Genomic DNA, 23,267 nt, shown 5'->3' on the forward strand with positions numbered 1-23,267 from the left:
CTAAATCAATACATACCCAGAATTTTTATAAAAATAAAATAGCTTAAAACCATCAAAGACACCTAAGTAGCTTCACTGTAAAGGAGGACCATATCGATTCACTGTTTAGAGAGATCCTTCGCTACAGGCAAAAAGCTTACTACTTTATATATTACCATAGACACAGTGTTTCGCCCTTTTAGGGCTCATCAGTATGGCTCAATTCATCAGAGTTAATTTTGCACGTGGTGGGGCTTAAACCGGGAACCCTTAGATTACCAGGCCAACACCCTACCCATTGCGCCATTACCCCATGACGAGTAAGGAATGAAATTTCGGCCAGAGAGCTCAACCAACTTATAATTAGTTGGGGGCCTTACACTTATGGCTAATTAGTACGGTTTTTCATTCCCCTGAGAGTGCTCTAGTCTAATTATAAATAAAAACAACTTTCCTTAGAGTAAGTGTTGATAATCTTGGACATAAATACAGAAAGCTTACGGAATCAAAGCTGCTAATACGGTTGCTGAACATATAATCAAGGATTAAAAAGTTTGAACGTCATTCTGTAATCTTCATAATTAGTTACGTTTACGGCCATTACATAAAACTAAAATAAAAAAAAAGCTTTACTGATGCGTGTAAAAGGGGGGTGTGATTACCCATCTTGCGAAATTAAGGGGGCTTTATACACCTTCCTAGGAGTGAACCCCCCTGCACCCCCTTTACAAGGGTCTACACCCCCCCTAATACAGTTAAAGGGGGCTTCAGGGTTAAAAAGTCACACCCTTTTATAAAAGTACATAATTTTAGATTTTTACAAAAACTTTTATAATTTTTAGAAGCTGTATATTTTCTTGAAGGTGAAATAGATTAGTTTTTATTTACGTCAGGTCAGATTGAATTAAGTTTAAGATTTGCAAAAAAAAGTATTTAGCTTCTGCTAAGCTTTTTGTTAATACTTTGTGTAATTTTAATTAGGTTTGGAAATATCCAAAAATAGCACACTTACCCCCCCCCCCTTAATATTTGTTTTTAAAGTATAGGGGGAGGGGGACTGAATGTATATAGAAATTATATAAATAGTTGAGTCTGGGTTAGGTTTTGTGAATTTAGTTATCAGGTAGCCAATAGGGATTATAGAAAAGGCTGTATTATTAGTGTAAAGAAATCCTTGTAAATCAGTGGACCATGTTCGCTACAGCTAGACTCAAACTACCCTTAAATTTATTATTTAAATAGACGGGGGGGGGGGGGGGTGTGGTCCATCTTAGGTATCAGGGAGAAAAAACTGATTTTCACCGAAAAAGAAAATTACATATCATGAAGAAAAAAAATTACATGTCATGAATATAATTATATTGTTAATTAAAGGGTGTTAAAAAAAAAGAAAAATCGGTCTCAATTTAAACCAATTTAAGTACTTAAACTCTTGGAGATACGCCCCTTAATGATGTTAGTTTTTGATGGGGCATGTGAGGACCTTTCTATAGACACCTTAACCAGATTTCTAACACAATCTTTGTCAATTTTGCAACAAAAAGACAGACCCGTCCAACATTGAGACGGCTCTGTCTAATTTTAATTCTTGATGTTTGCCAGATCTTTCTTTTTTATGCCAATTTGGCTAGGATTGTGTTAGGAACCTAGTTAAAGTGTCTATAGAAAGGTCGTTACATGCCCCATCAAAAACTCAAAACATTATGGGATCTATCTACTAGATTTAAAGTATTTAAGACGGTTTGTTCCTTCTAAAAACTTTTCTTAATTTATGATAAAATATCCACTTTCAGCATAGGGCAAATTTATCTGCGGTCTTAAGCTGTAGTGCTCTGGAGAGATGAGAAGATTCAAAATTAAATATGTTTTTGTTATTGGCATTGCTTGAGCATGAATTGAATTATTTTTCATTAGTTTTGAATCAAAACTGTAAGGTTTATATTGAAAGAAGTGAAGCGATTGTTTTTTTTAAACTCCCTTTATTATAAGAAAAACTATATCTGTTCAGCGGTTACAGAGATACTTCAGTACAGACATAGACTCACATAGACAGACACAGATCCTGTAACTTTTATATAAGGAAAATTACATGACATACCAACCAACATACAGACAAATACTTTTAGAGTAGCTTCGCTGAATAAAAACTACCTCTCAAGATCTATGACAGCAATGTATGGCAGATCTGTTAATTCTAAAACATCCTCTATTCTGTTGTACGAAGCATATAACTCCCTGAAAAAAAGTTATTGTAACATGTATATCCATCTATGTATTTAAATGCAGGGAGAAAGGGACATTGGGCTATTTATTGCACTAGTCCCCAAAATTTTACATTGGTTTACCAACTTTGGAAACTCTTATTAAATTTTGATTGGTTGGTTCTTTAAGTTCAGTGTCAAAACGTTTCAACTTTTCATTGTAACCTACAGAATGGATAATTTTGTGTATTACCATTAAGGATGTATATCAATTTATCAACAATTATCTTATCCCTATTAATCCCTGATTTGAAGGGGTAATCAAAGAGGTAAATATAGAGTTTTAAAATAGAATTGCTAGGTTTGGAAGGAAAGTTGTATAATAGTTAAGAATACAAATAGTTTTAAAGTCATCCTTTTTGTCGTACTAGAATGTACAGAAAAAAAGGACTTTACTCACCTTATATTTGGTAAAAGATCTATTCCATGCAAAGACTGTACGTGACTTCCACAAACTATCATAATTATCAATAAGTTTTTTTTTTAAACCAAAGCTTTTCTATAACAAGGATGACAACATCCATAAAAGCGAAGCACTGAAACGGTAGGACAAACGGACATTAACACTTACATAGTATCAGAACTGAAAAATCAGAATATGAATGTGTAAAGTTCGATGAAAAATTTTAAGTAAATTTGTTGAAAAACTCCTTTATACAGGATAATGTTTATGGACATATTTACATTTTTAGGACTTGATTATAGAGTTGCTTCGCTTATAACATTATACTTTGTTGTCCCAGGAATCAATATACCAAAAATCAGACCAATCTGATGATCAGATCAAATAAAAATTTGATTTTAAAAAAGTAAAAAAAATCAACATGTTTAAAATGGACGTACGGACATTTCGGTAATGATTATAGATAGATAGATAGATAGATAGATGTATTTCAACATAAGCATACAAAATGATAATAATATTTCTTACACATATTTACAAAATTTTATGCATAGTTTGGTACTTTCATAACCTGGGTTGGCCGTTGCAAAAGCTGGAAGTACCGATTTAAGACAAACATATTCAAATGATTTTTTAATGTTTCTAGCTACATAGAAATTTTAATCAGATAATTAAATTGGATATATACATATAACATATAAATAGGTTTAAATAGTATAAATAAATAGTAAGGTATTAATGATGCTATTTACACTATGATACAATGGGGTTAGAGAAATTCAAATTTTGATAGTAAATTAAGGCAAATTTTAATTATTTTTACAGACAAAACATTTTTGCTTATTACAATTAAAACTCTTATATTTATCTAAAGCTTTCTTTTTGATGAGATTTTTAGTGGAATTTTTAGTTTCAGCACACCTTATAGCAGTGTCTAGGTTGTTCCATATTTTAACAAAGCAAACATTAGGAAAAGTTTCTAGAGCTTTATGTTTAGGTAAAGGTACTTTTAATTTCATTACTCTGTTGGATAACATTGGTTCAAAAATATTATTGAATGAGTCTGGCATTTGTCCTGCAAGGAAACTTTTTACAAAGCTACCTATGTTAACAATCATAATATCTTCAAGTTTAAGTAAATCAAGTTTTTCAAGTAATGGATCTACATGAGCATTGTACTTTGCATTAGCGACATATCTCACAGATTGCTTTTGTTTTAATAATAATCTACTCATTCCCTCACATTTAGCATTACCCCATGTTATAATAGAAAATTCCAAGTGCGATTTTACAAGGGAATTATATATAGATTTACGAATTTTAGTTGGTGCAAACTTTTTCAATTGATTTAATACAAAATTAGCACTAGATACTTTGTTAATAACTGAGTTTATATGGTGTTCCCACGTTATAAACTCATCTAGATGAACACCTACAAATTTAAAAGATTTAATACTACAATCATTTCCAACTCTTTCAATCTTTTCACCACCAATTTTTATGACTAGAGAGTTTTAGAGTTGCTACGCTTTCTAAATTGTACCTAACTACTATAGGAATCACCATGCAAAATTTGAAATCGATAGGACAACTCTAACATGCCTAAATTAACGAAAAAAGCTATCCGTTACGGACGGACGGACGGACGTACGGAAGTACGGATGAACGGACGGACCGACCCTAATTATAGAAAAGCTTCGCTTTTAAAAAGGGTTGGTACGCCCGTAACAGTTAGCTAATTTAATTAATTTAGACATGTTAGAATTGTCCTATCCTATCGATATCAAACTTTTTATGATAATTCCTATAACAGTTAGGTACGATTTACAAAACCGTAGCAACTCTATAATCGTTACTTGAATGTCATTTAAAACATGATGATTTTTTAATATAATATTTTAATAAGTCAACTAATTGTCAATAAATAGCACATCAAACAACAAGAAAACTATATAAACCCATCTTAAAAAAATACAGGAAACTTTTTTGCTTTTTTTGTTAAAAAGTCAAATACTTTAATGATATCTTAGTCTTTTATTTGTATATTGACATTTATACATTTGTTATGCAAGCATGTTGACGTTTTGTTTTGTATAGGGACTTCTTAAACCAATCTTTAGGTTATTTACTGCCAGACAGATGGACATACATTATAAAGTAGCCTTCCAAAAAAAAAGATATTTAAATTTAACCCATTAATATCCACCCCAAGAATTACTTAAAAATTTAAACTTTTTCAGACATACTCTACTTACTATGGATGGTTTGCATGCAAATCAAAAGAAATTTTTTTATTATGACCATTATGACAGAAAATATGACCACGTAAATAAATTGACGTTTGGCCACTCTCTACCTCGTTATCAGATGATAGAAAATAACACATTGACTACTAAAATTGATAACAAAAACGTTATTTATGTTTCTTAATTCATAGTAAAAGTTATTTACTTTTATTTCTGATGGTACAAAATAAGAAAATGGTTTTAAAAAAACATTTCTTTTTTAATTATATAGCTTAGTAACAAATAAAACAGGGAGGGGGGTCTTTTTTTATTACACCACTCCCAAAAGTATTTAACAAAATTTTCTTAGTTGTTGGCTTTACAACTTTTGGGACTTTTAATTAATTTTGATTGGTTGGTTCATTAAGTTGAGTGTCCAAACATTTCAACCGCTAATTGTACTCTACAGTGTGTATAAACTTCAGGATTGTACATCTATTTATTGGCCATTGTCATATCCCTTGAGACCCAAACAAATATAAGGTAGAAATAAATGTATAACATCATCAGGAATTAGGGAACAATTACACCTTTTTTTTCAGTGTATTTTATGTTTAGTTTATGTATAATGTTCTTATATATTTACCTAATAAAATTATTCTATAAATAACTTTATTTACTACTAAAAATTTACAAATTAGTAAAGCTCAATTTTCTTTTCTCCTTATTCCATTTATCAATTATAGATCACAGTCTAAATCCTTTTCTATGCACGGTTTAACAAATGCGCGAGAGAAATTACCATACCATATACCTAACAGTAATTTCAACCAATCACAAATAAGATTCTTTTATGCCCCTCCTTTATTTTACACCTTGTTTTTCCCTTACTTTCAAGATAATGAGTTGTTAAGATGTCAAATGGCGCGCATTTCCGGTCAATTTGTTTTTTCAGGTTATATTCAACACCCCCTTTTTTCTTGACCATCGAGTTTTTAAGAGTTAATCCTTTTTTAAATTCCCGCCCCCACCATCCTACACCCAATTAATTTATCATATCTCTGTTGTAAAACAATATCTTGACTTGCTTGACCATCCACATTTCCTGTTTATCTAGGGATAAAGAGATATCTATTTTAGATGAAAATCATTTATCCTCAAAACATTGAATGCTTAGTATAGTTTAAAATAAGATAGTATTGTATTGTATATTTTACATTACACCTAAAGAGTGTTAGAATTTTATAAAAAAAAATTTAAGTGTATGTAAAGAAGTTTTTTTACTACTTAATTGAATTATTCTAATTATTTAAATGTTTAGTTCTTTATATTAGTCTAATTACGTTCTTAAAAAATGAATTTAATTTCAAGAGTATATGGCATTTAACTATCCCTTTTTCCAATTTAGTATTATAAATATCTTACCCTCCTTTTTTTTATTACTGACGAAGCGAAGCTACTATATAAATAGTAACACAGCTGCTCTATAATTTGATATGTTCGCTAGTACATCGTTCAGTACTGAATATGGGAAAGGTGATTTTCTCTCAGCAAAAAGGCTCGTGAATTTTTGGTGAATATCCAGTATGTATTTTACTTGGTCTCTCTGTCTGTAGGTCATGCTATAAAAGATACAAATCAATAATTAATTATATGTTTTGTAATTTTCTATATAGGTATATATCTTCTTTCTATTTTTTACTTCAAATTTTCTCGCTCTCATTTTATGCACATTGAACATCAGAAATTATCTCACATTGTCTGTTTGTCAATATTTGATTTTTATGTCTTCACTGCTTATGAATGTTGTCATCCTTGTTCTTCTCTTTAGCCCTCTACTTCCTACAATTTTACAATTGAAAGTTCGATTTTTAAATCAAACTTATTCTTTTGATGGTGAAGTATTATAAAAAACAAAATAGTAAAAAATATATATCTATATATTTATTTTAATGTAATTGCATTAAAGAATATTTTTTAGATAAACTTATTTTGAAAATATGAGTTACCAGTTTAAAAATGATAAATATTTAAGGACTGACCAAACACCCCAAACATGATTTTAGGGCATAATTTCTAGGGGATTTATATATTCATTATGCATATTACTACTATAAATACTATGGGGGAACCTTCAGCCATACGTAATGATACTTACGTAACTTTTTCAAACACTTTTCTCTCCGTGAAATTTTAAGAATCTCTTACAATTTTTATCAAAAGCTAAAAATTTGGATTATTGATTAACACAACATTCAATAAAATTTGTAAAAACACCATATCTTTGGGTTGATTTATAACTATAAAAATTATTACCCTCTCAATTTTCAATTTTTGATTAAGCCCTACATTAAAGCTTTAAAATTTTAATTAGTTTTTTATTGTTTTAATATTTTTAATTTCTAAAATTAAAGTGATAGCAATAATCTTTCAACATCTATTTTCATTTTTTATAAGTATCATCCCTGTCAGTTTTTAGAGCCCTCTAAACAGAGGCTACTTTAACGTAGTTATATTGACGTGTGGGTACGAATGGGTTAATATTTGTTACTTAAGAATCATGGCCGTATACATTTTTTCAGGAAAGGGTGTTCTAACCCATAATAAGTAGCCTAAAACTTTAATATAGCCAGAAAAAATCATTAAATAATCATTCGGCCCATCGTAGCAAACAAGACTGATTTTAATATTCGAGGAAAGTTGTCTATAACACGTTTGCGATAAATAACTTTTATAATTTTGATTTATTCCTAATATTTTCCTCTTTAAAGAGTACCTATCGAAAATATGTTGTGGTGGAATATTTTGAAATGAATACGCTAGGACTAATAAGGAAAATATCCTGTGTTCGGCTAGAAATCAATAACAAATTGCAAAATGCAATTTTAGATCAAAATATGCAATTTTAAAATACACAAGATCAAAAGAGGTTTCAAATTAAAATTAAACACTCTAAAAAACTTGAATGTCTTTTTAGTAAGGCTTCGAAACCGATTAATAACCACTGGATAAGAACTTGTTCTTAAACACAATGAAAAATAATGTATAGCATTGTATTACAGACAAAAATTTTCCACAAATATTAAAATGTAAATTTATAATTAATAATACCAGTTTTAAAAACACGGGCCTTCAGCCCCTCGGGGCTGAAAAATAGTTTTGATCTTATTCTCTTTAATTTTTATATCAGCAAAAAGCTGTCCATAGTACGCTGTGATAAAAATAAATATTTCAGTATTACTATCCTAATCCCATTAACTTCTGTATACTGAATTCAAACCAGAACCAGCCAAGGCAACTAATTTGAAGTATTGAAATATTTATTTACTGAATTACTAGCGGCTACGCTCCTAGAAGACTTTAAGAGAACTTTAAGGGGTGAGGGTTGAATTGTTAGCTGTATCATTGGGATAATAATAAATTGTAAATTTATTATTTTTTCAAAATCGAATTTTTTTGTTTATGTTTCTAAATACCTATAGGAAATTATGTTCCTTTATTTTATTTTTATTATACTTTTCCAGATAAATCTACATATTTTAGAATAAAAATATATTAATATTTTTTAATAAATAAAGATATTTATAGACCTTTTTTTATTAAATATGAAAAATATTGATTTTGTTATTTTTAATAGATTTTTATTATTGTCCAGTATGGCGAAACCCTATTAATATTCGCTGGATTAAAACCTTAGCCATTAAAAAATCATGTATAGCATCGTATTACAGACACTTTTCCACAAATGTTTTAATAATAATTATAAGATTTTGTTAGCCTGGGTCTTTGGCCCCTTGGGATTAACAAAACTGGTTTTAATCTTAAAATCTTTCATTTTAATATTCGCGGAAAGCTGTCTATAATATGATAAATATTTTGTTGTTAACTTTAACCCACACTAGTTTTACTTATATATTTCTTATTAAGTTTTATTAAAATAAACTCCTAATAGTTGTTACAATTTAACATAGTTTACCAATTCTTTACTAAACACTAGCGACTACGCTCCTAGAGGCCTCTAGGGGCACTTGAGGAGGGGGGAATTGATTTGGATATACCAATTTCTTAATTTAGATATTTAAAGAAAAAGTAAAAACCAATCTTTTTTTTTGGGGTGGGGGGTTTTTTTTCGGAGAAAGGGGAGGGGTACCCCTCCCCATTTTTAATTTTAGTTAAAAACTTAAATTGAAAAAAAATTGGGGGGTTTATTTTTTCTAGTCGCAATTTCTCTTGAGAGGGTAGTTGTACACTCCCCCAAAATAGTTATAAACCTTCCAGGGACCTATGACAAGCTACCCTGTTAAGGAGAATATGATCGGTTCAGCGGTTAGCGAGATCCTTCGTTACAAACAAACAGACAGACAGACATCGTTCTACTTTGTATTATAGATGGGACATAATCAAACTTTTTTTAATCCACGGACGGGGGCGTTAAATGCTCTTATAGGTTAAGTCTACCTTTATACAGTTATTATAAGAGGGAGGACAACATCTAAGTTAATATAATTGTTCAAAATTTAAAATGCCTGAAGAATGCATCTTTCAAGAGTAAATGGAAAAAGTCACTCAAAAATCAGACATATGACGTAATAAAAATGAGTTATTAGCCATCTCTTTTTAGGGGTTTTCTTTCCCACATCTCCCCTCATCTCCCTCATATTTATGACGTCACATGTCTGATTTTTGAATAAATTTCTCTATCTTTCAAGATTATTCTATTAATACAATAATCATTTGCAAGTAATAATCAATAGGATGATTCAAACAGAAACATTCATAATATTGAAAAGCTTCACTTCAAAATTAGCTTTGAGATATTTATATTTCTGCTTAAAAGATTGCCAGCGTCGTAAAGATTAGTTTCAATTTCAATGCCAAGCAAATATTTTGAATTTAATTTCAAGTTTGATTAAGGTTTAAAATATTAGATTTCAACCCACCAAACACGTTGACACAATGGATGTATTATTATATGGATCTTACACCAAATTTCCATGTACTCTAATAAAGTGGATCTTGTAGCTGGCTAAAATAAAATCCCCCCCCCCTTTACCCCATCTCCTCGCCTTCTACTGGATAAACGAACTGATCTATAAATGACAAGGGAAATAGCAACCTAAATGGACGACAATTTTTTCCCTGTCTTAATATCCATGTATATTCTACATCCATTGTTGACACATATGGATGGAAAAGGAAAAATTTTAAACTGTCACGTTTAACCATATTGTAGAGAAAGAAGTTATATAGATTGATACTCACGTTATAGGATCATAAGCTTATTTCATTATTCAAATTGTATTGTAAAACATTTTTAGATAGCAACATCCATAAAAGATCATAAAATCAGACAGACAGACAGAGAGTCAGACAAATTAACATACGTATAGTGACAGCTAATACTTATAATGAAAGGATGACTTATAACTATTTTGGGGGAGGTAACCGCACTCTCCCAAGAAAAATTGCCAATAAATATTTGTAAAATGCGGCTAGGCGGTGCCACTGTATGACCTACTGTACTTTAAGATATATAAGTTGAAAAGAATTTTAATGTTAGAGGGAGATTTGAAATCTGCATTAAATTATTAGGATTTTTCATAAAATTCGTTTTTTGTATAATTCTTTACCTAAAAGCGGAAATACAATTGAGGTTAATTAATTTTGACATCCGTGATAGGTGGATTAAAAACTACCTGCGCTCTAATTGGTTGAATGATGTACGACACTTAAGCTTCTCCAATCAGAGCGCAGATTTTTTAAATCCACCAATTACAGATGTTAAAATTAACTAACTTAAATTGTATTTCCGCTTTTAGATAAAGAAATATACAAAAAATGAATTTTTAAAAAAAATCCTTAAAATTTGATGCAGATTTCAAATCTCACTCTTACATTAAAATTCTTTCCAACTTATATATCTTACTGTACGTCACTTCCTACAAGGATGCCGAAACTTTTTCTGTTTAAAACTGTAATTAAAAGTTGAGGGGGAGGTTAAAACCCCTTCCACACCCCACCATCCACCTCAAGGGCCCCCATAGGCTCTAGGGACGTAACCGCTGGTAAGTGAATTTTAACGACTGTATGTAATTGGGAAAAGATTTTGTCAACTAGCTACTAGTACAACTTTATCAATAGGAGATAATATTCTATTTATGAAATTAGATCAATGCAAAATATCCAAATGACTACTGTAATATTACGTTTTTCCTTTCAATAGCAAAAATCATATAAATTCTAGAAATCGATAAAATTTTACTTATATATTACTACAGATTTTCATTTACTCTGATAAAGTGATGATAGCAGCTGGCTAAAATAACGATACTACACATAAACCCTTTTTTCCTATCTTCTTCCCTCCTATTGGAAGAACGAACAGACCAATGAATTATATTTATATTACAAGCTATATAACGACAAATTTTCCCTTTCAATATATCCAAGTATATTCTGTATTAATTGTAAAAAAGTGAAAACTAAAATTTTTCATTATCAAATGCTTTGCTAAGACCAAACTGTTCCTAATTATTAAACTTTTATTAAAGTTTTAATTTCTTAAATCAAAGCTTAAAATTGCCGTATAAATCTTTAGAATATCATTATATTGGCAATACTTGTTCTTTGATTTAATTTTTTTAAAAAAACTTAGAGTTTCCTGAAAGAATTTTTAGAGTAGACATCTCTTCTCCAACAATCCTAAAAAAATAACACTTTATTATAAGAATTAATGTAAATAGAAAAAGTCACTCAAAATCAGAAATGTGACGTCATAAAAATAAGGGAGATAAGAGGATAAGTGGGAAAGAAAACCCCTAAAAAAAGAGATGGATAATCACTAATTTTTATGACGTCACATGTTTGATTTTCTCCATTCATGAAATAATGCTGTTTTTTTGTTTTCAGTGCACTCCTGTAACAAAGCACTAAAAAAGATATTTAACAATTATATAAGAACACCCACAAGTATTTAATGTAAGGTTTAGGTAAAACAAATATGAATATAAAATTTTTGTTCTTTTTAATGTCATCTTAAATGATTTATTGAAATAACGTAATAAAATTATAAATTTTATGTTGCTGCAATAGTTATAAACCTAATTGCCCTTGTTTAAAAGTTTAACAATATGTAAAAATTTCATTTAAAATTATATAAAATTACAATTTGTTTTTACGTTAAAAACTCTAAATTTAAAATTTACATGTAAATATTTTTTCTCTTTATTGTTCATAAGTATTTTCCATACTTTTTTTTGCAAATTTCAAAATTTTATAATATTTGTCTCAAAAATTACGATATTTTACTTTTTCTTAGTTATTTTCTAGAAATTATATATTATTTAAAATTAGGTAAATTTCCAACAATTTCTTTAAAAGATTTTTTAATAAAACAGCAAGCTAAAGGTACATTTGAAACAAGTTATACAGTAATTATGCGCTGCTAAGCTTAATAAAGGATATGTTTTTTTCATTTTCATTTTGGTCTTGAAATTGATGATTAATATCCGCTTGATTGGAACCGGTATTATAACATACTGGAAAATCATGTATGGCATCGTATTACAGACAATTTTAACGTTATTAAAATAAAAATCATAAAATTATTACCGGTTTTGGTTTTAATCTTATAACTTAATTTTGGTTTTAATATTTATTTCATTTTAATTTACGGGGAAAGCTGTCAATATAACTATGCGATACATAAATATTAGCTTTTATATCGGGCATAGCATAAAAATACAAATAAATATGTGCGTGTTTTTTCCTGTGATTCAATTATCTTAAAATATACGCACAAGGAAGAAACTTGTAAAATAATTACAAGCAAACACGATGTAATCATATAATAAAAAGTTAAAGCTTGCCCCTACACGAAAAGAAATTTGAAACGTACTTTATCACAAAAAACGAACATATTCCCCTATAGACGTCCAAGGGTGGGGGCAAAGGAGCGTTTACTTCCCTGAAACCTTTGAAACCCATAATCTAAACCCCTAAAGTTAAAAAGCTTGGTCGTTCCTGATGTTCACAATACATTTGAATGAAAAATAGTCATAACATATTAACTTCAAAAATTATTGTAATCTTACAGTCTGTAATCTATTTTTTAATCCTTCTTAATTCAACTTTCTTCATTAAGAAGCATAGTGTATTCAAGTAATGCGAAGGACATGAACAAAATAGAAGAGAAAGTTGATTAGATAGCACAAGAATGCAAATATCCATAAAAGTAAATCTCTATGTCAGTATGTAAATATGTTAATAATAATATGGCATTTCTTTATTTAATTTCATCTAGGTACCATCTTATTTGTATTATATTTTCTTATAAAATATATTTATATCGTACGTTTAACTGGAGGAAACATCACAAACAGTTTTCTTTTAAAATCCTAATTGCGCGGCTTGTGTTTGTAGTGGAAAATGTTATTCTTACCACTGTAAGCTCTAGTTTTAGGAAATATAAAAACTGTTGCTATGCTACAAATAACTTAGGCGCTAGGTGATACAATGTCACAACTGGCCTAAAACCCTTTTTAGCCTTTCTTGCATTTTTCAACGAAGCTTTTACAAATGGCACAAAAATAGTACTTGTATTTCCAAAAACTAGAGTTTATGATGGTTCTAACGATATGCACAGAACACAAGCCGCGAAAAATAGATTTTAAAAATTTACAAATTTCTTTGCACACTTAATTATATGTAAAGTTTAGAAAAGAAAAAAAATAGAAGTTTTGCTTCTTGTATGAAGTATTGTTATGTAATGTAATGAGGAAAAAGTATTTGTTTTATGTTGAAAATGCCATGTAGACTTATTTCGTAGTTTGTACACTAACAAGGATGACAACAACTATGAATTCGAGGCCAATAAATAAAACAACATAGCAATTAAATATCAACAAATAAAGAACAGATGCGCTTTTAACCCTTACAGATCGGGCCCCAATTCCCACCTTAATAGATCGGGGGGGGAGGCCCCCCCCCCCTCTATCTCGGCTCCTGGTACAGATAAAGACGTAAAATTTTTTTCTGGTGGTTCATGTGTATTTTTAGAGAAAATTTCTTTTTCTAGTCATAGCAGTCAGACCGCTCCATAGCCGCTTTTTAGCGGCCAGCCGCTAAATTTTAAAACAGCTGTAGAGCGGCCAATTTTGCAGCTAGGATGACCAAATTTTAGGACGAACTTTTATTTTTCATAACAAAAAAATTACTTTTTCTGATCATCGCCGAAAAACGGCAAATAACGGAAACCGCCATTTTCGTCGGTTACGGCGGTAAAACGGCGGTTGGCAGCGCAAATTAATATTTTTATCTGTTTATTATAGCTCAAGGATTTACCAAAAAAAAATATAGGTCTCTAGCTGTAATAGAAGCCACGATATTCATGATATATGTCTGTAGTAAAAGCCGGACAAAAATCGCTCATAAAGTCGGTCAGGGAGCGGTCAAACGGTCATAACACCACTTTTATCAGATGGTCATTGATATCTAAGTATTCACCAAACAAATTTTAGGTTTCTACCTTATACACAAAAGTCATAATGTAGAAATTAAGATTTATTTAGAATTTTTTCTAATTTTTTTTGCTACCCAACCGACTTTGACCGGACACCACGACCGACACAGACCAGATATCCTAATAAAATCAACTCTTGCCGACGTATAAATACTAAACTTAAAAAGACATGAAGTTACAGCTCTCCATCTTACCTACAAAAAAATGAGATTGAAAAAACTAGAGGGGGGTGGGGGGCTCTGTAAGGGTTAATATTACAGGAACAGAATCCAAAAAAATACTTTCGTATAATACCTTGAAATAGAGTTACTACGTTCATTACATTTAGTCTTATTGTCATAGGAATCAACATATAAATAGGACAATGAAATGAATTAGTAGCAACAAAGCTTTTAAAAATAGTTCAATATGTCAAACTGGCCTACCATTGGTTAATTAAATTGTATACTGACCTGCCATTTGTAATTTAGTCTGTGTATAAACTATCATCGGTCATGTGTATTTTTTAAACACTATACAGAGCCTATTTAATATTAATAATTATTACGCTTTAAACTCATTCTTTATCATTGCAGGAATCCTTATACACCGTTTAAAATTGATAGAACAACACCAAGATGACTGAATTTAGGATCAAAGTTTTTCATTGCATACAAACGGACACACCGTAGTTTAGAAAAGCTTCGCTATTATCAACGTATTTTCCGTGTCTAACATTTTTACTCGTCTGGCAATGAAATATATGTAATATCTGTATTATTTATTGGAGATATTTTACCTCCATTACAGATGCCATCTGTACGTTAATTACAGGGATAAGACAATGGCCGATAATCCGATATACAACAGCAATGATGATACACAAAATTACCCCTTCTGTAGATTAAAATTAGCATTTGTAATGTTTGAACACTTAATAAAATGCAACAATCAATCTAAATTCGATAAATTCTTCTAAATCCATATACATATATTTTAAAGTACTTAAAAATATATCCAGCTTTTTTGTCAAATATATTAAATGATGGCATTACTTTAAGCTTAATTTTTTACTTTTTAGAACCAAACAAAACATGAATAAAAACAAAACTTAATAACTTTGAAGGTTGCATGAATGACTTTTGGTTGGATGCAGAAATGTCAATAAATTGTTGTTATTTACAATTTTATAGCATAAAATGTATTAGTCATGAAGATTGAAAAAAAGAAAACACTTGTGAAGTTTTAATAGTTATTTCTCGCATCGTATAGTATTACCGTGGATATAGAATGTACAATTATAAGATTAAAACCATTTTTTAGCCCCTTGGGGCCGAAGCCACCGGCTAAAAAAACTGGTTTTAATCTTATGATTGTACATTATTATATTCGTAGAAAACTTGATGTCATACGATGCTAGACTTAGTTTTTTCGTATGGATGAGAACCGGTTCCTATCCACCGGATTCGAATGAATACGAGAAAATGTATTAGTCATGTACATTAAAGAAAAGAAAACACTTTTAAAGTTTTCAATAATATTACAGATTTATTCTTTTGAATTAACTAAAACAATTTTAGCCTTTCTAGCTTTAAATTTTAATGCTATTAAAATTAAAATAAAGGGGTAGTTGCACGAAGTACATTAAAACTTTAATTTAGTGAACTGCATATTTCTTTCTGTTCAATAGTTTTAACCACATCTACAGGACATATATTTAAAATGATTTCAATTTTCAACCAGGTAGTTTTTTAAAATATCAAGACATAAAAAATATATTTTTGAGTATATGGAACCTATATGGTTGTCCTGTTTTCAGACACACAACATGTCGGCTATTTTGGTGGTGCCTACCTGATTTCTGTTTATTGTTATACAAAATTATATATGTTATATGGTGTTTTTGTAACTTATGCTTGAAATCAAACTTTTTAAATGCACTTCATGCAACTATCCCTTTGAGGGTGTTTTTTAGGGGCTTAAAAGTGGAATGATAATACTGCTAGCTTACTACTTTAAAAAAATGTAATAGTTTTCAGATAATGTCTAACTTCCCTGGCATTTTCTAAAGAAACAGACAATTGGATAAATGTGTTTCTTCAAACCAAAAAATAATAACAGTTTAGTAATTTTTTTAGTTATAACTATTTTTTAAAACAGTTAATTTGTATAACGTAAAGGAAATTTTTGGGTTTTATTTTTTTGATATTCTCTAGGCCCCACGGGAATAAATAATTACCTTTACTTAACCTAACCAATAATAATATAAGCTCTTGAAAGAAAAATACGGCTCTGTTCATTGAATCTTTAAGCTTTGTTTGTGGTCCAGATACGATATGTTAGAAACCGTCAATAATTTTTGATTTATTACAGACAAAAATCGATTTAATGTTACTTAGATGCTTTACCAGATTTTCATGTACTCTGATAAAGTTTTGCTCGCAGCTGTCAAAAATAACAATACCCCCGTCCACCCCCTTTACTAAATCCCCTGCACTTCTAATGGATGAAAATACTGGCCAATAAAAGACGTTCATATTAGCAGGCTAAATTGACGACAATTATTACCCTGTCAATATATCCACGTATATCCTATATCCATTAATGCAGAGTTGCTAATTTTGACGAAAAAAACTGTATGTGTAAAGTAGATTATTTTTTCAAATATTTGTTTCATTCCATGAACACTTTTCTCATTTGCGGATATAAAAAAAACTTGCACTTTCTTCTTGATGGCGTATTTTTTTATATCAAGGAAAATTGGGAAAAATGAATTGAAAATTTGGTCAATTTTGCAACGATAAGTACGTAGATTTATCTACCTTCGGTCACAGATAGCAATTATTATTTCAGAAGCGGAACTACTCTAAATTATATTGTTTTCACTTTTGTTGTTTAATGTTTTTACACAAATTTAAAAAATAAAAATTATGATTTTGTTTTTGTCGTGCTTTAAGATTTTTCAATAAATGACACCTCGACTTAAACAAAGTATTTGACTTAAATCAATTTAGTAGGGATTTTTAAAGAAAGGCGTTTTCTGAGATAGGCATCTCTTTGAGAAAGGCGATTTTGATACAGGCTTTTTTGAGATAGGAGTTTTTTGAGATGACCTTATCATTTATACTTAAAGTCTAATATTATTATTATTGTTGTGCTTCTTTTCTAGACTAAAACCTGACCAACCTGAGATTTGAGAATATTGAGTTGTCCAGATATAGAGAGGTAATGAATGGAAATGACCGGGGCAGGATTCGAACACTCGCATTGATTCCGATACATCTGAAAAATTTTATTCCAGTATGGCTTCCACACCGATTGATATCCACTGGATTACAACCGGTTCTCAGCCATACTGAAAAAATCATGTATAGCATAGTATTACAGAGAATTTTCCACAAATATTAAAATAAAAAACTAACAAAACTGGTATTAATCTTATGATTTTCATATTGTTATCCGTAAAAAGCTTTATTTTACGATAGATAATTATCATATAATTATAAGTAGCGAAGCTGGATGTCACTGGATGCCTGTCTGTCTGTCCGTCTAATTCTCGCTTACCGCTAGACCAAAAGGGTTCACCTTTTTCATAAAGCTTCGAATGGGAAAGGTTTATATCTATTTTTAGGGTCGACTTATTCACCCCCCCCCCCCCCCACCCCTTGCTTCAAGTCCCTAAAGGCCTCATGGATCGTAGGCGCTGGTATTTAGATAAAATAAGCCAAATATAACAAAATTTAGTTTGTTATAGAAAAATAGAAAGCTTCGAAGAAAATATATAAAAATAGCATATTAAGTATGACTGTTTTTAAACATGCCTAAGTGATTTATTTTCATTTTCCTATTTTTAATAAAAATATTATTGTAGAATTTAAAAAAATATTTTAGGACAATACTAAAACCTTTCAAGCGTCATTATTTAAAGCGCAGCTTTTCTATAACCAGGTTCTGTCCGTATGTCAAAACGGCTCAAGGAAGGAGTAGGTTAAATCAATTGGCTATATATTTTGTGTTTAAAAAGTATATTGCTCCCTGTAAATTTACACTCAACTAAACTTAACTATTTGATCTCTAAATATATTCTATTTTCATAATCTTCATAAACATAAATAATATCTTAGCTGCGTTACTTATGATAATTTTTCTTAGAAAAACTATTTACCAGGTTTAAAATTGGTGATAAAAATTTGTTTTGCAATATTTGCTACTAGTCTACTAGCGGCCTCTAGGGGCTATTGAAGAAGGGGGGGGGGACAAATAAATCAGTTTTTTCATTTAGAAGGGTGGTGGTAACCTGCAATACCCTTCCGTACAGATAGAGAGATACACAGACAGGCAGACAAACATCCTGTTTTATATATGATAAACCTCAAAATTTAAAATCACTTACTTTATTCTAAGTGTGACATTTTTAACAGTTGATAGTTCAGTAGTTCCTAAAAATATAATTAATATCAGAATATTTGTTCTGTTCTTATAGAAAAATAAAGACTGACAAAAAATGATTTAAATGGATGATATACCTAATCCTATTCTAAAAGTTCTGATGAATGTTGCTAAATATTCTGACTTAAATATATGAAAAATCAAAGCTTTAACTTTTTTGTCTGTTTTTTAATCATTTTTGTTTGTTTGTTATTGTAAAAAAACTCTTGTCTTAAAAACTATAACTTTTTTATGAGAATAATATTAAAGGCATATATTTTTAAACATTCATGAAAATCTTAATTTGAAATTAAAAATTCAGTGTAAAAATATCCCAAAATGGCTTAATTACAAAAGGCTAATACCGACTTATCTACATTTTAATACTTTTTTTTCAGCGATGATTTGCTTTTTCATGCCAAAATTAACTAACGGACATACACATCCTAATTATAGAAAAACTTCGCTTATATAAATGCTTACCAACAATACTACATAGTAGGTCATAAGTTACAGCTCCTTCAATCATTTATAACATTTTAAAATTAGAAGATTTTTATCAAATAATTTCGAACATTTTGTTTCTTTAATAAAATTCAAATGATTATAAATATCAAGATATTTGTTGTTTATTATTGAAACAAAGTATAATTATTTCATTTAGCACAACCACTGATACGATATGGTTCTCCTTTGCAGTGAACCTTTTCAAAGGGCCCATGGATATTATATCAAGAGAAATCACCCCTAAAAAAATAACTTTCCTCCAAAAAAAATGTGTTTCTTTTTCCCTTAAAACTAAAATGTAAATATTAATAATATTTTTCCAGTATGGCTTTAAAACCAATTAACATCTGATGTATTAGAACTGTTGCTCAGCAAAACGAAAACATCATGTAGACCATCGCAATGCAGACAATTTTCCACGAATGATAAAATAAAACTAAAATTTATACCAGTATTGTCATCCGGGACTTCGGCCCCTTGGGGCTAACAAATATACTGAATCTTAATTTTTTAATAGCCGCGGAAAGCTTATCATAATACTATCTGATAAAAAACTGTTATAATTCCTGCAGGTATCAACGAATCTCTTCCACGGATCTGTTCAACAGCTAAAAGTAAAATTTATATTTCGCGAGGTTTCGTGATTTTGCAGAACAATTTTTTTAGTAGATTTTTAATGATGAAGTATTTTGATGTATGTATATATGTGTGTCTATGCCAACACAATTAATTTATAAATCTCTATATTACTCCTAGCCAGGTTCTAGACTATTTCTCGGGAGATGCCTGAACCCTACAAAAATTATAGCTTTAAAAAAAACCAATTTAAATAGACTCCTAAAAAAGTGAAATGATATGAAACTAATTTTAAGAACGTTACCTTTACTGTAATACAGATCAAATCTACCCTATGACTGTCAGACTGTCTTTCCTATGCAAAAATCTATCCATATTTTCATCTAAATATATGTTTAGCTATCTATGTATGCATCTATCTAATTCAAAATAACAAAACTACTGTACATAGCTACCTGTTGTAAGACTGCCTTGTCTTGAGGTTCTTGGGGCAGGATCATTTGTTATCTCTTCGGAAGGGTCGGAATCTATATTTAAGTAATAGACATTTCTTATATAAAGGTAACAGAATGTCTGTCTGTCCACTGGACCTATATGGTTATCCTTTAGTGTAAAGCTTCAAAAAGGTCCAGAAAAAGTGTTTAACAATATTTTGAGAGATACCTCCTCCATATTAATTAAAATGGTGTTTATGGTTCTAATTGTTTTTTTCAAAAAAAAATAATTAGATACAATTATGTAAACAGCAAAGCTGGATCTTTAAATAATTTTAAGGGTGCGCCAAATCGGGGTGCGCCGAATTTCAGCCAATCACAGCGCGGCATTTCGTAAAATGCTGTGCTCTCATTGATGGAAAGTTGGCTCACCCCGATTTGGCGCACCATTGAAATGAAAGATCCAGCCCAGGACGCAAATAGTTCAAAGAGAAGTACGTTTTGCTTGGTATACTAGTAGATTTTTACCTCAGGGACATTGGACTGTAAATTAAACTGGTTCCCAATAATCTTTAAATAACTTTATCGTATTCGTTGGACCTAACTTTGGGTACTGTAATTAAATTGTGATAAGTTGATTTCAATAGTCATTTTCAAACCTTCTGTTGGTAATTTTGTATATCAGCATTGGAAATTTACATATATCTATCGTTCATTGGCGTATCCCTTGTGATTTATGGTTGTAACCATATCCTTTTTATAATATGTCCATTTTCCACTGTAAAGGATTACTGTGTTAAATCGCATTAGCTTAATGGATATACAATACGTGGATATATTGACAGGGGAAAATTTGTCGTCAATATAGGTTGCTATTTGGGACACCGTTTATTGGTCAGTTCGTTTCTCAAGTACGAGGGGAGGAAATGGGGTTGGATGGGGAGTAGCGTTATTTTAACCAGCTGCGAATATAACTTTATTAGAGTAGTTGAAAATCTGGTGCACCATCCAAGTAATAATATATCGATTTTTAGCATTTACCAATTTAATAGAAACATTTATTTAAACAATAATTGATATATAAGTACTAGTCTGTAGAATAACACTTAAAGGGAACGTACATTTGAAAAAAATCTCATTTTATAAAAAAAATATTGTTAAGCTTGCAGGTCCTGATCCTCCAGGTCTCCAGAAATCTTTAAAAGGCTCCTGTGGTCGTAATTTTTGACTTAGAGACTTCAAATTTTAAACTTAAGCTTTTCTTACATGTCTACATAACGTATTAAAATTTCATGAAGATCCGCCGCCGTTTTCCCGCCGACCGCCGACTGCGGCGGCTGGCAGCAGCCAATAACAGCTGCGACCGCTGAAACTTATATTTGATATTTCTAATGTAAAATTTACATAAAAATAAACATTTCTGAAAAAAAAATTTTCTTCTAGCTTCAAAAATAAGAAAGTTACAGCCGTTTGAAATTTTAAGTAAAAAAGACCTAAAAACAAAGGTTGTTAAATAAAAGGGTGAAGGAAGCGAAAATTGACTTAGACTTATAAAAGGTCGGAAATTCATTATCAAACCATGGACTTGCACAAAAAAATTTAGCCCTCTAGCTCTAATAGGAACTGAGATAATAAGGGGGGGGGCGTTGAACGCTCCCCCCCCCCCCACCCCCGACCGATTAAGGTGCGGCAAGGGGCCCGACTGTAAGGGGTTAAGAAAGAAGCATCTGTTACTGTGTTGTTATCAGATATAGACAGCTAGATTTGTTGTGAAATTTTTTTTCGTTTTTTTATATTCATCTTTCTAATGCTTCAATACTTATGATTGTTGTAAACCTTGTTTTTTTTATAAGCTCAATAGTACTTTTTTAATTGAAAGGTTAATTCTTTTATGAAAATGTTTTTTTTTATGCGTCTGATATTTGAAAGGATTTGCATATTTTGGCTAGAATCATAGACATGTTATATAGACCTAATTAGTAGATGAGCAATAGTCAGGAATCTAAAGGGATAAGCCAATGGCCGATAAATTGATGTACATCCCCAATGTTAATAAACAAAACGTTTGAAAACTCAACTTTATAAACCAAAAAAAAAAATTCATGAAAAGTTCCCAAAGATGTTGAGCCAACGAAGAAAAAACGTTATTATAAAAATTTGGGGACTAATATAAACAGCCCATTGTCCCTCTCTGTCTGGTATTAGTATACTTGTATGAGATTTGAACAATTAACAACAGTTTAATTATTGCAAATTGTATAGTAGAAACTAATTCAAAGCTTTACAAAAAATAAAGATAATCTAATTGCTTTTTCATTACTTACTTTTCATAATATTGAAATTGATTTCTTATAAAATTCAGTTATTAGCGAGATTTTAACGGACAAATAAAACCGCACTACTTATATACTAGGACTAGCCTATGACCTGTATAAAGAACTTAATCTTTTTTAGCGAAATTTTAACAAACAGACACAAAATCCCTACTAATTTAAATACTATAACTAGCGGCTACGCCCCCTAGAAGCCTCTAGGGGCACTTGAGGAGGGGAGAGTTGAATTAGATAACCTATTTAAAAACAAAACTAAAAAAAGTTGGGGTTTTTTTAGTTTAAGCTACCCTATAAAGGGGAACCATAACGTTTCAGCGGTTAGCAAAATCCTTCAGTACAGACAGACAAACATTATGTTACTTTATTATGAGAATTAATGAACATACCTAAACTATTATATTCAATTGGTGTATATCTTTCGGGTCCTATGTCCACAAAATCTTCAAAATCATCCATTTTTAAATAAAATTATGTTCTTTTCATGTCTAAATTAAAAGTAGATTTATTTACAATTATAAAGTAACTGCTAATGATTTTTAGTAGCGAATCTACTCTATAATTCACTTTTTCTGTCCGTCAGTCCGTCCATAAGTCCGTAACGCTAATTCATATTCAGGATTGA

General features: G+C 30.3%; 1 protein-coding gene and 1 long non-coding RNA gene across 2 annotated transcripts; both read right to left on the minus strand.

Annotated features, from left to right (window-relative positions):
• Positions 1-408: 408 nt before the first annotated feature.
• Positions 409-19,370, minus strand: LOC145333234 (leucine-rich repeat-containing protein 56-like). Its single transcript, XM_080178373.1, has 7 exons — positions 19,279-19,370; positions 18,761-18,806; positions 17,554-17,649; positions 11,530-11,570; positions 2,641-2,695; positions 2,131-2,214; positions 409-505 (listed from the first exon to the last, which is right to left on the minus strand). Exons 1-7 carry the CDS (start codon positions 19,322-19,324, stop codon positions 409-411), a joined length of 465 nt encoding a protein of 154 aa, XP_080034499.1. The 5' UTR covers positions 19,325-19,370.
• Positions 19,371-19,833: 463 nt separating this feature from the next.
• LOC145333235 (uncharacterized) lies at positions 19,834-23,143 on the minus strand. Its single transcript, XR_013884478.1, has 3 exons — positions 23,032-23,143; positions 20,334-20,405; positions 19,834-19,910 (listed from the first exon to the last, which is right to left on the minus strand). It is a non-coding gene; the product is annotated as an uncharacterized LOC145333235 (long non-coding RNA).
• Between the last annotated feature and the right edge of the window lie 124 nt (positions 23,144-23,267).

This window comes from Acartia tonsa, chromosome 12 (assembly GCF_053477335.1).
Source record: "Acartia tonsa isolate MP-2025a chromosome 12, ASM5347733v1, whole genome shotgun sequence".
NCBI lineage: Eukaryota > Metazoa > Arthropoda > Copepoda > Calanoida > Acartiidae > Acartia > Acartia tonsa.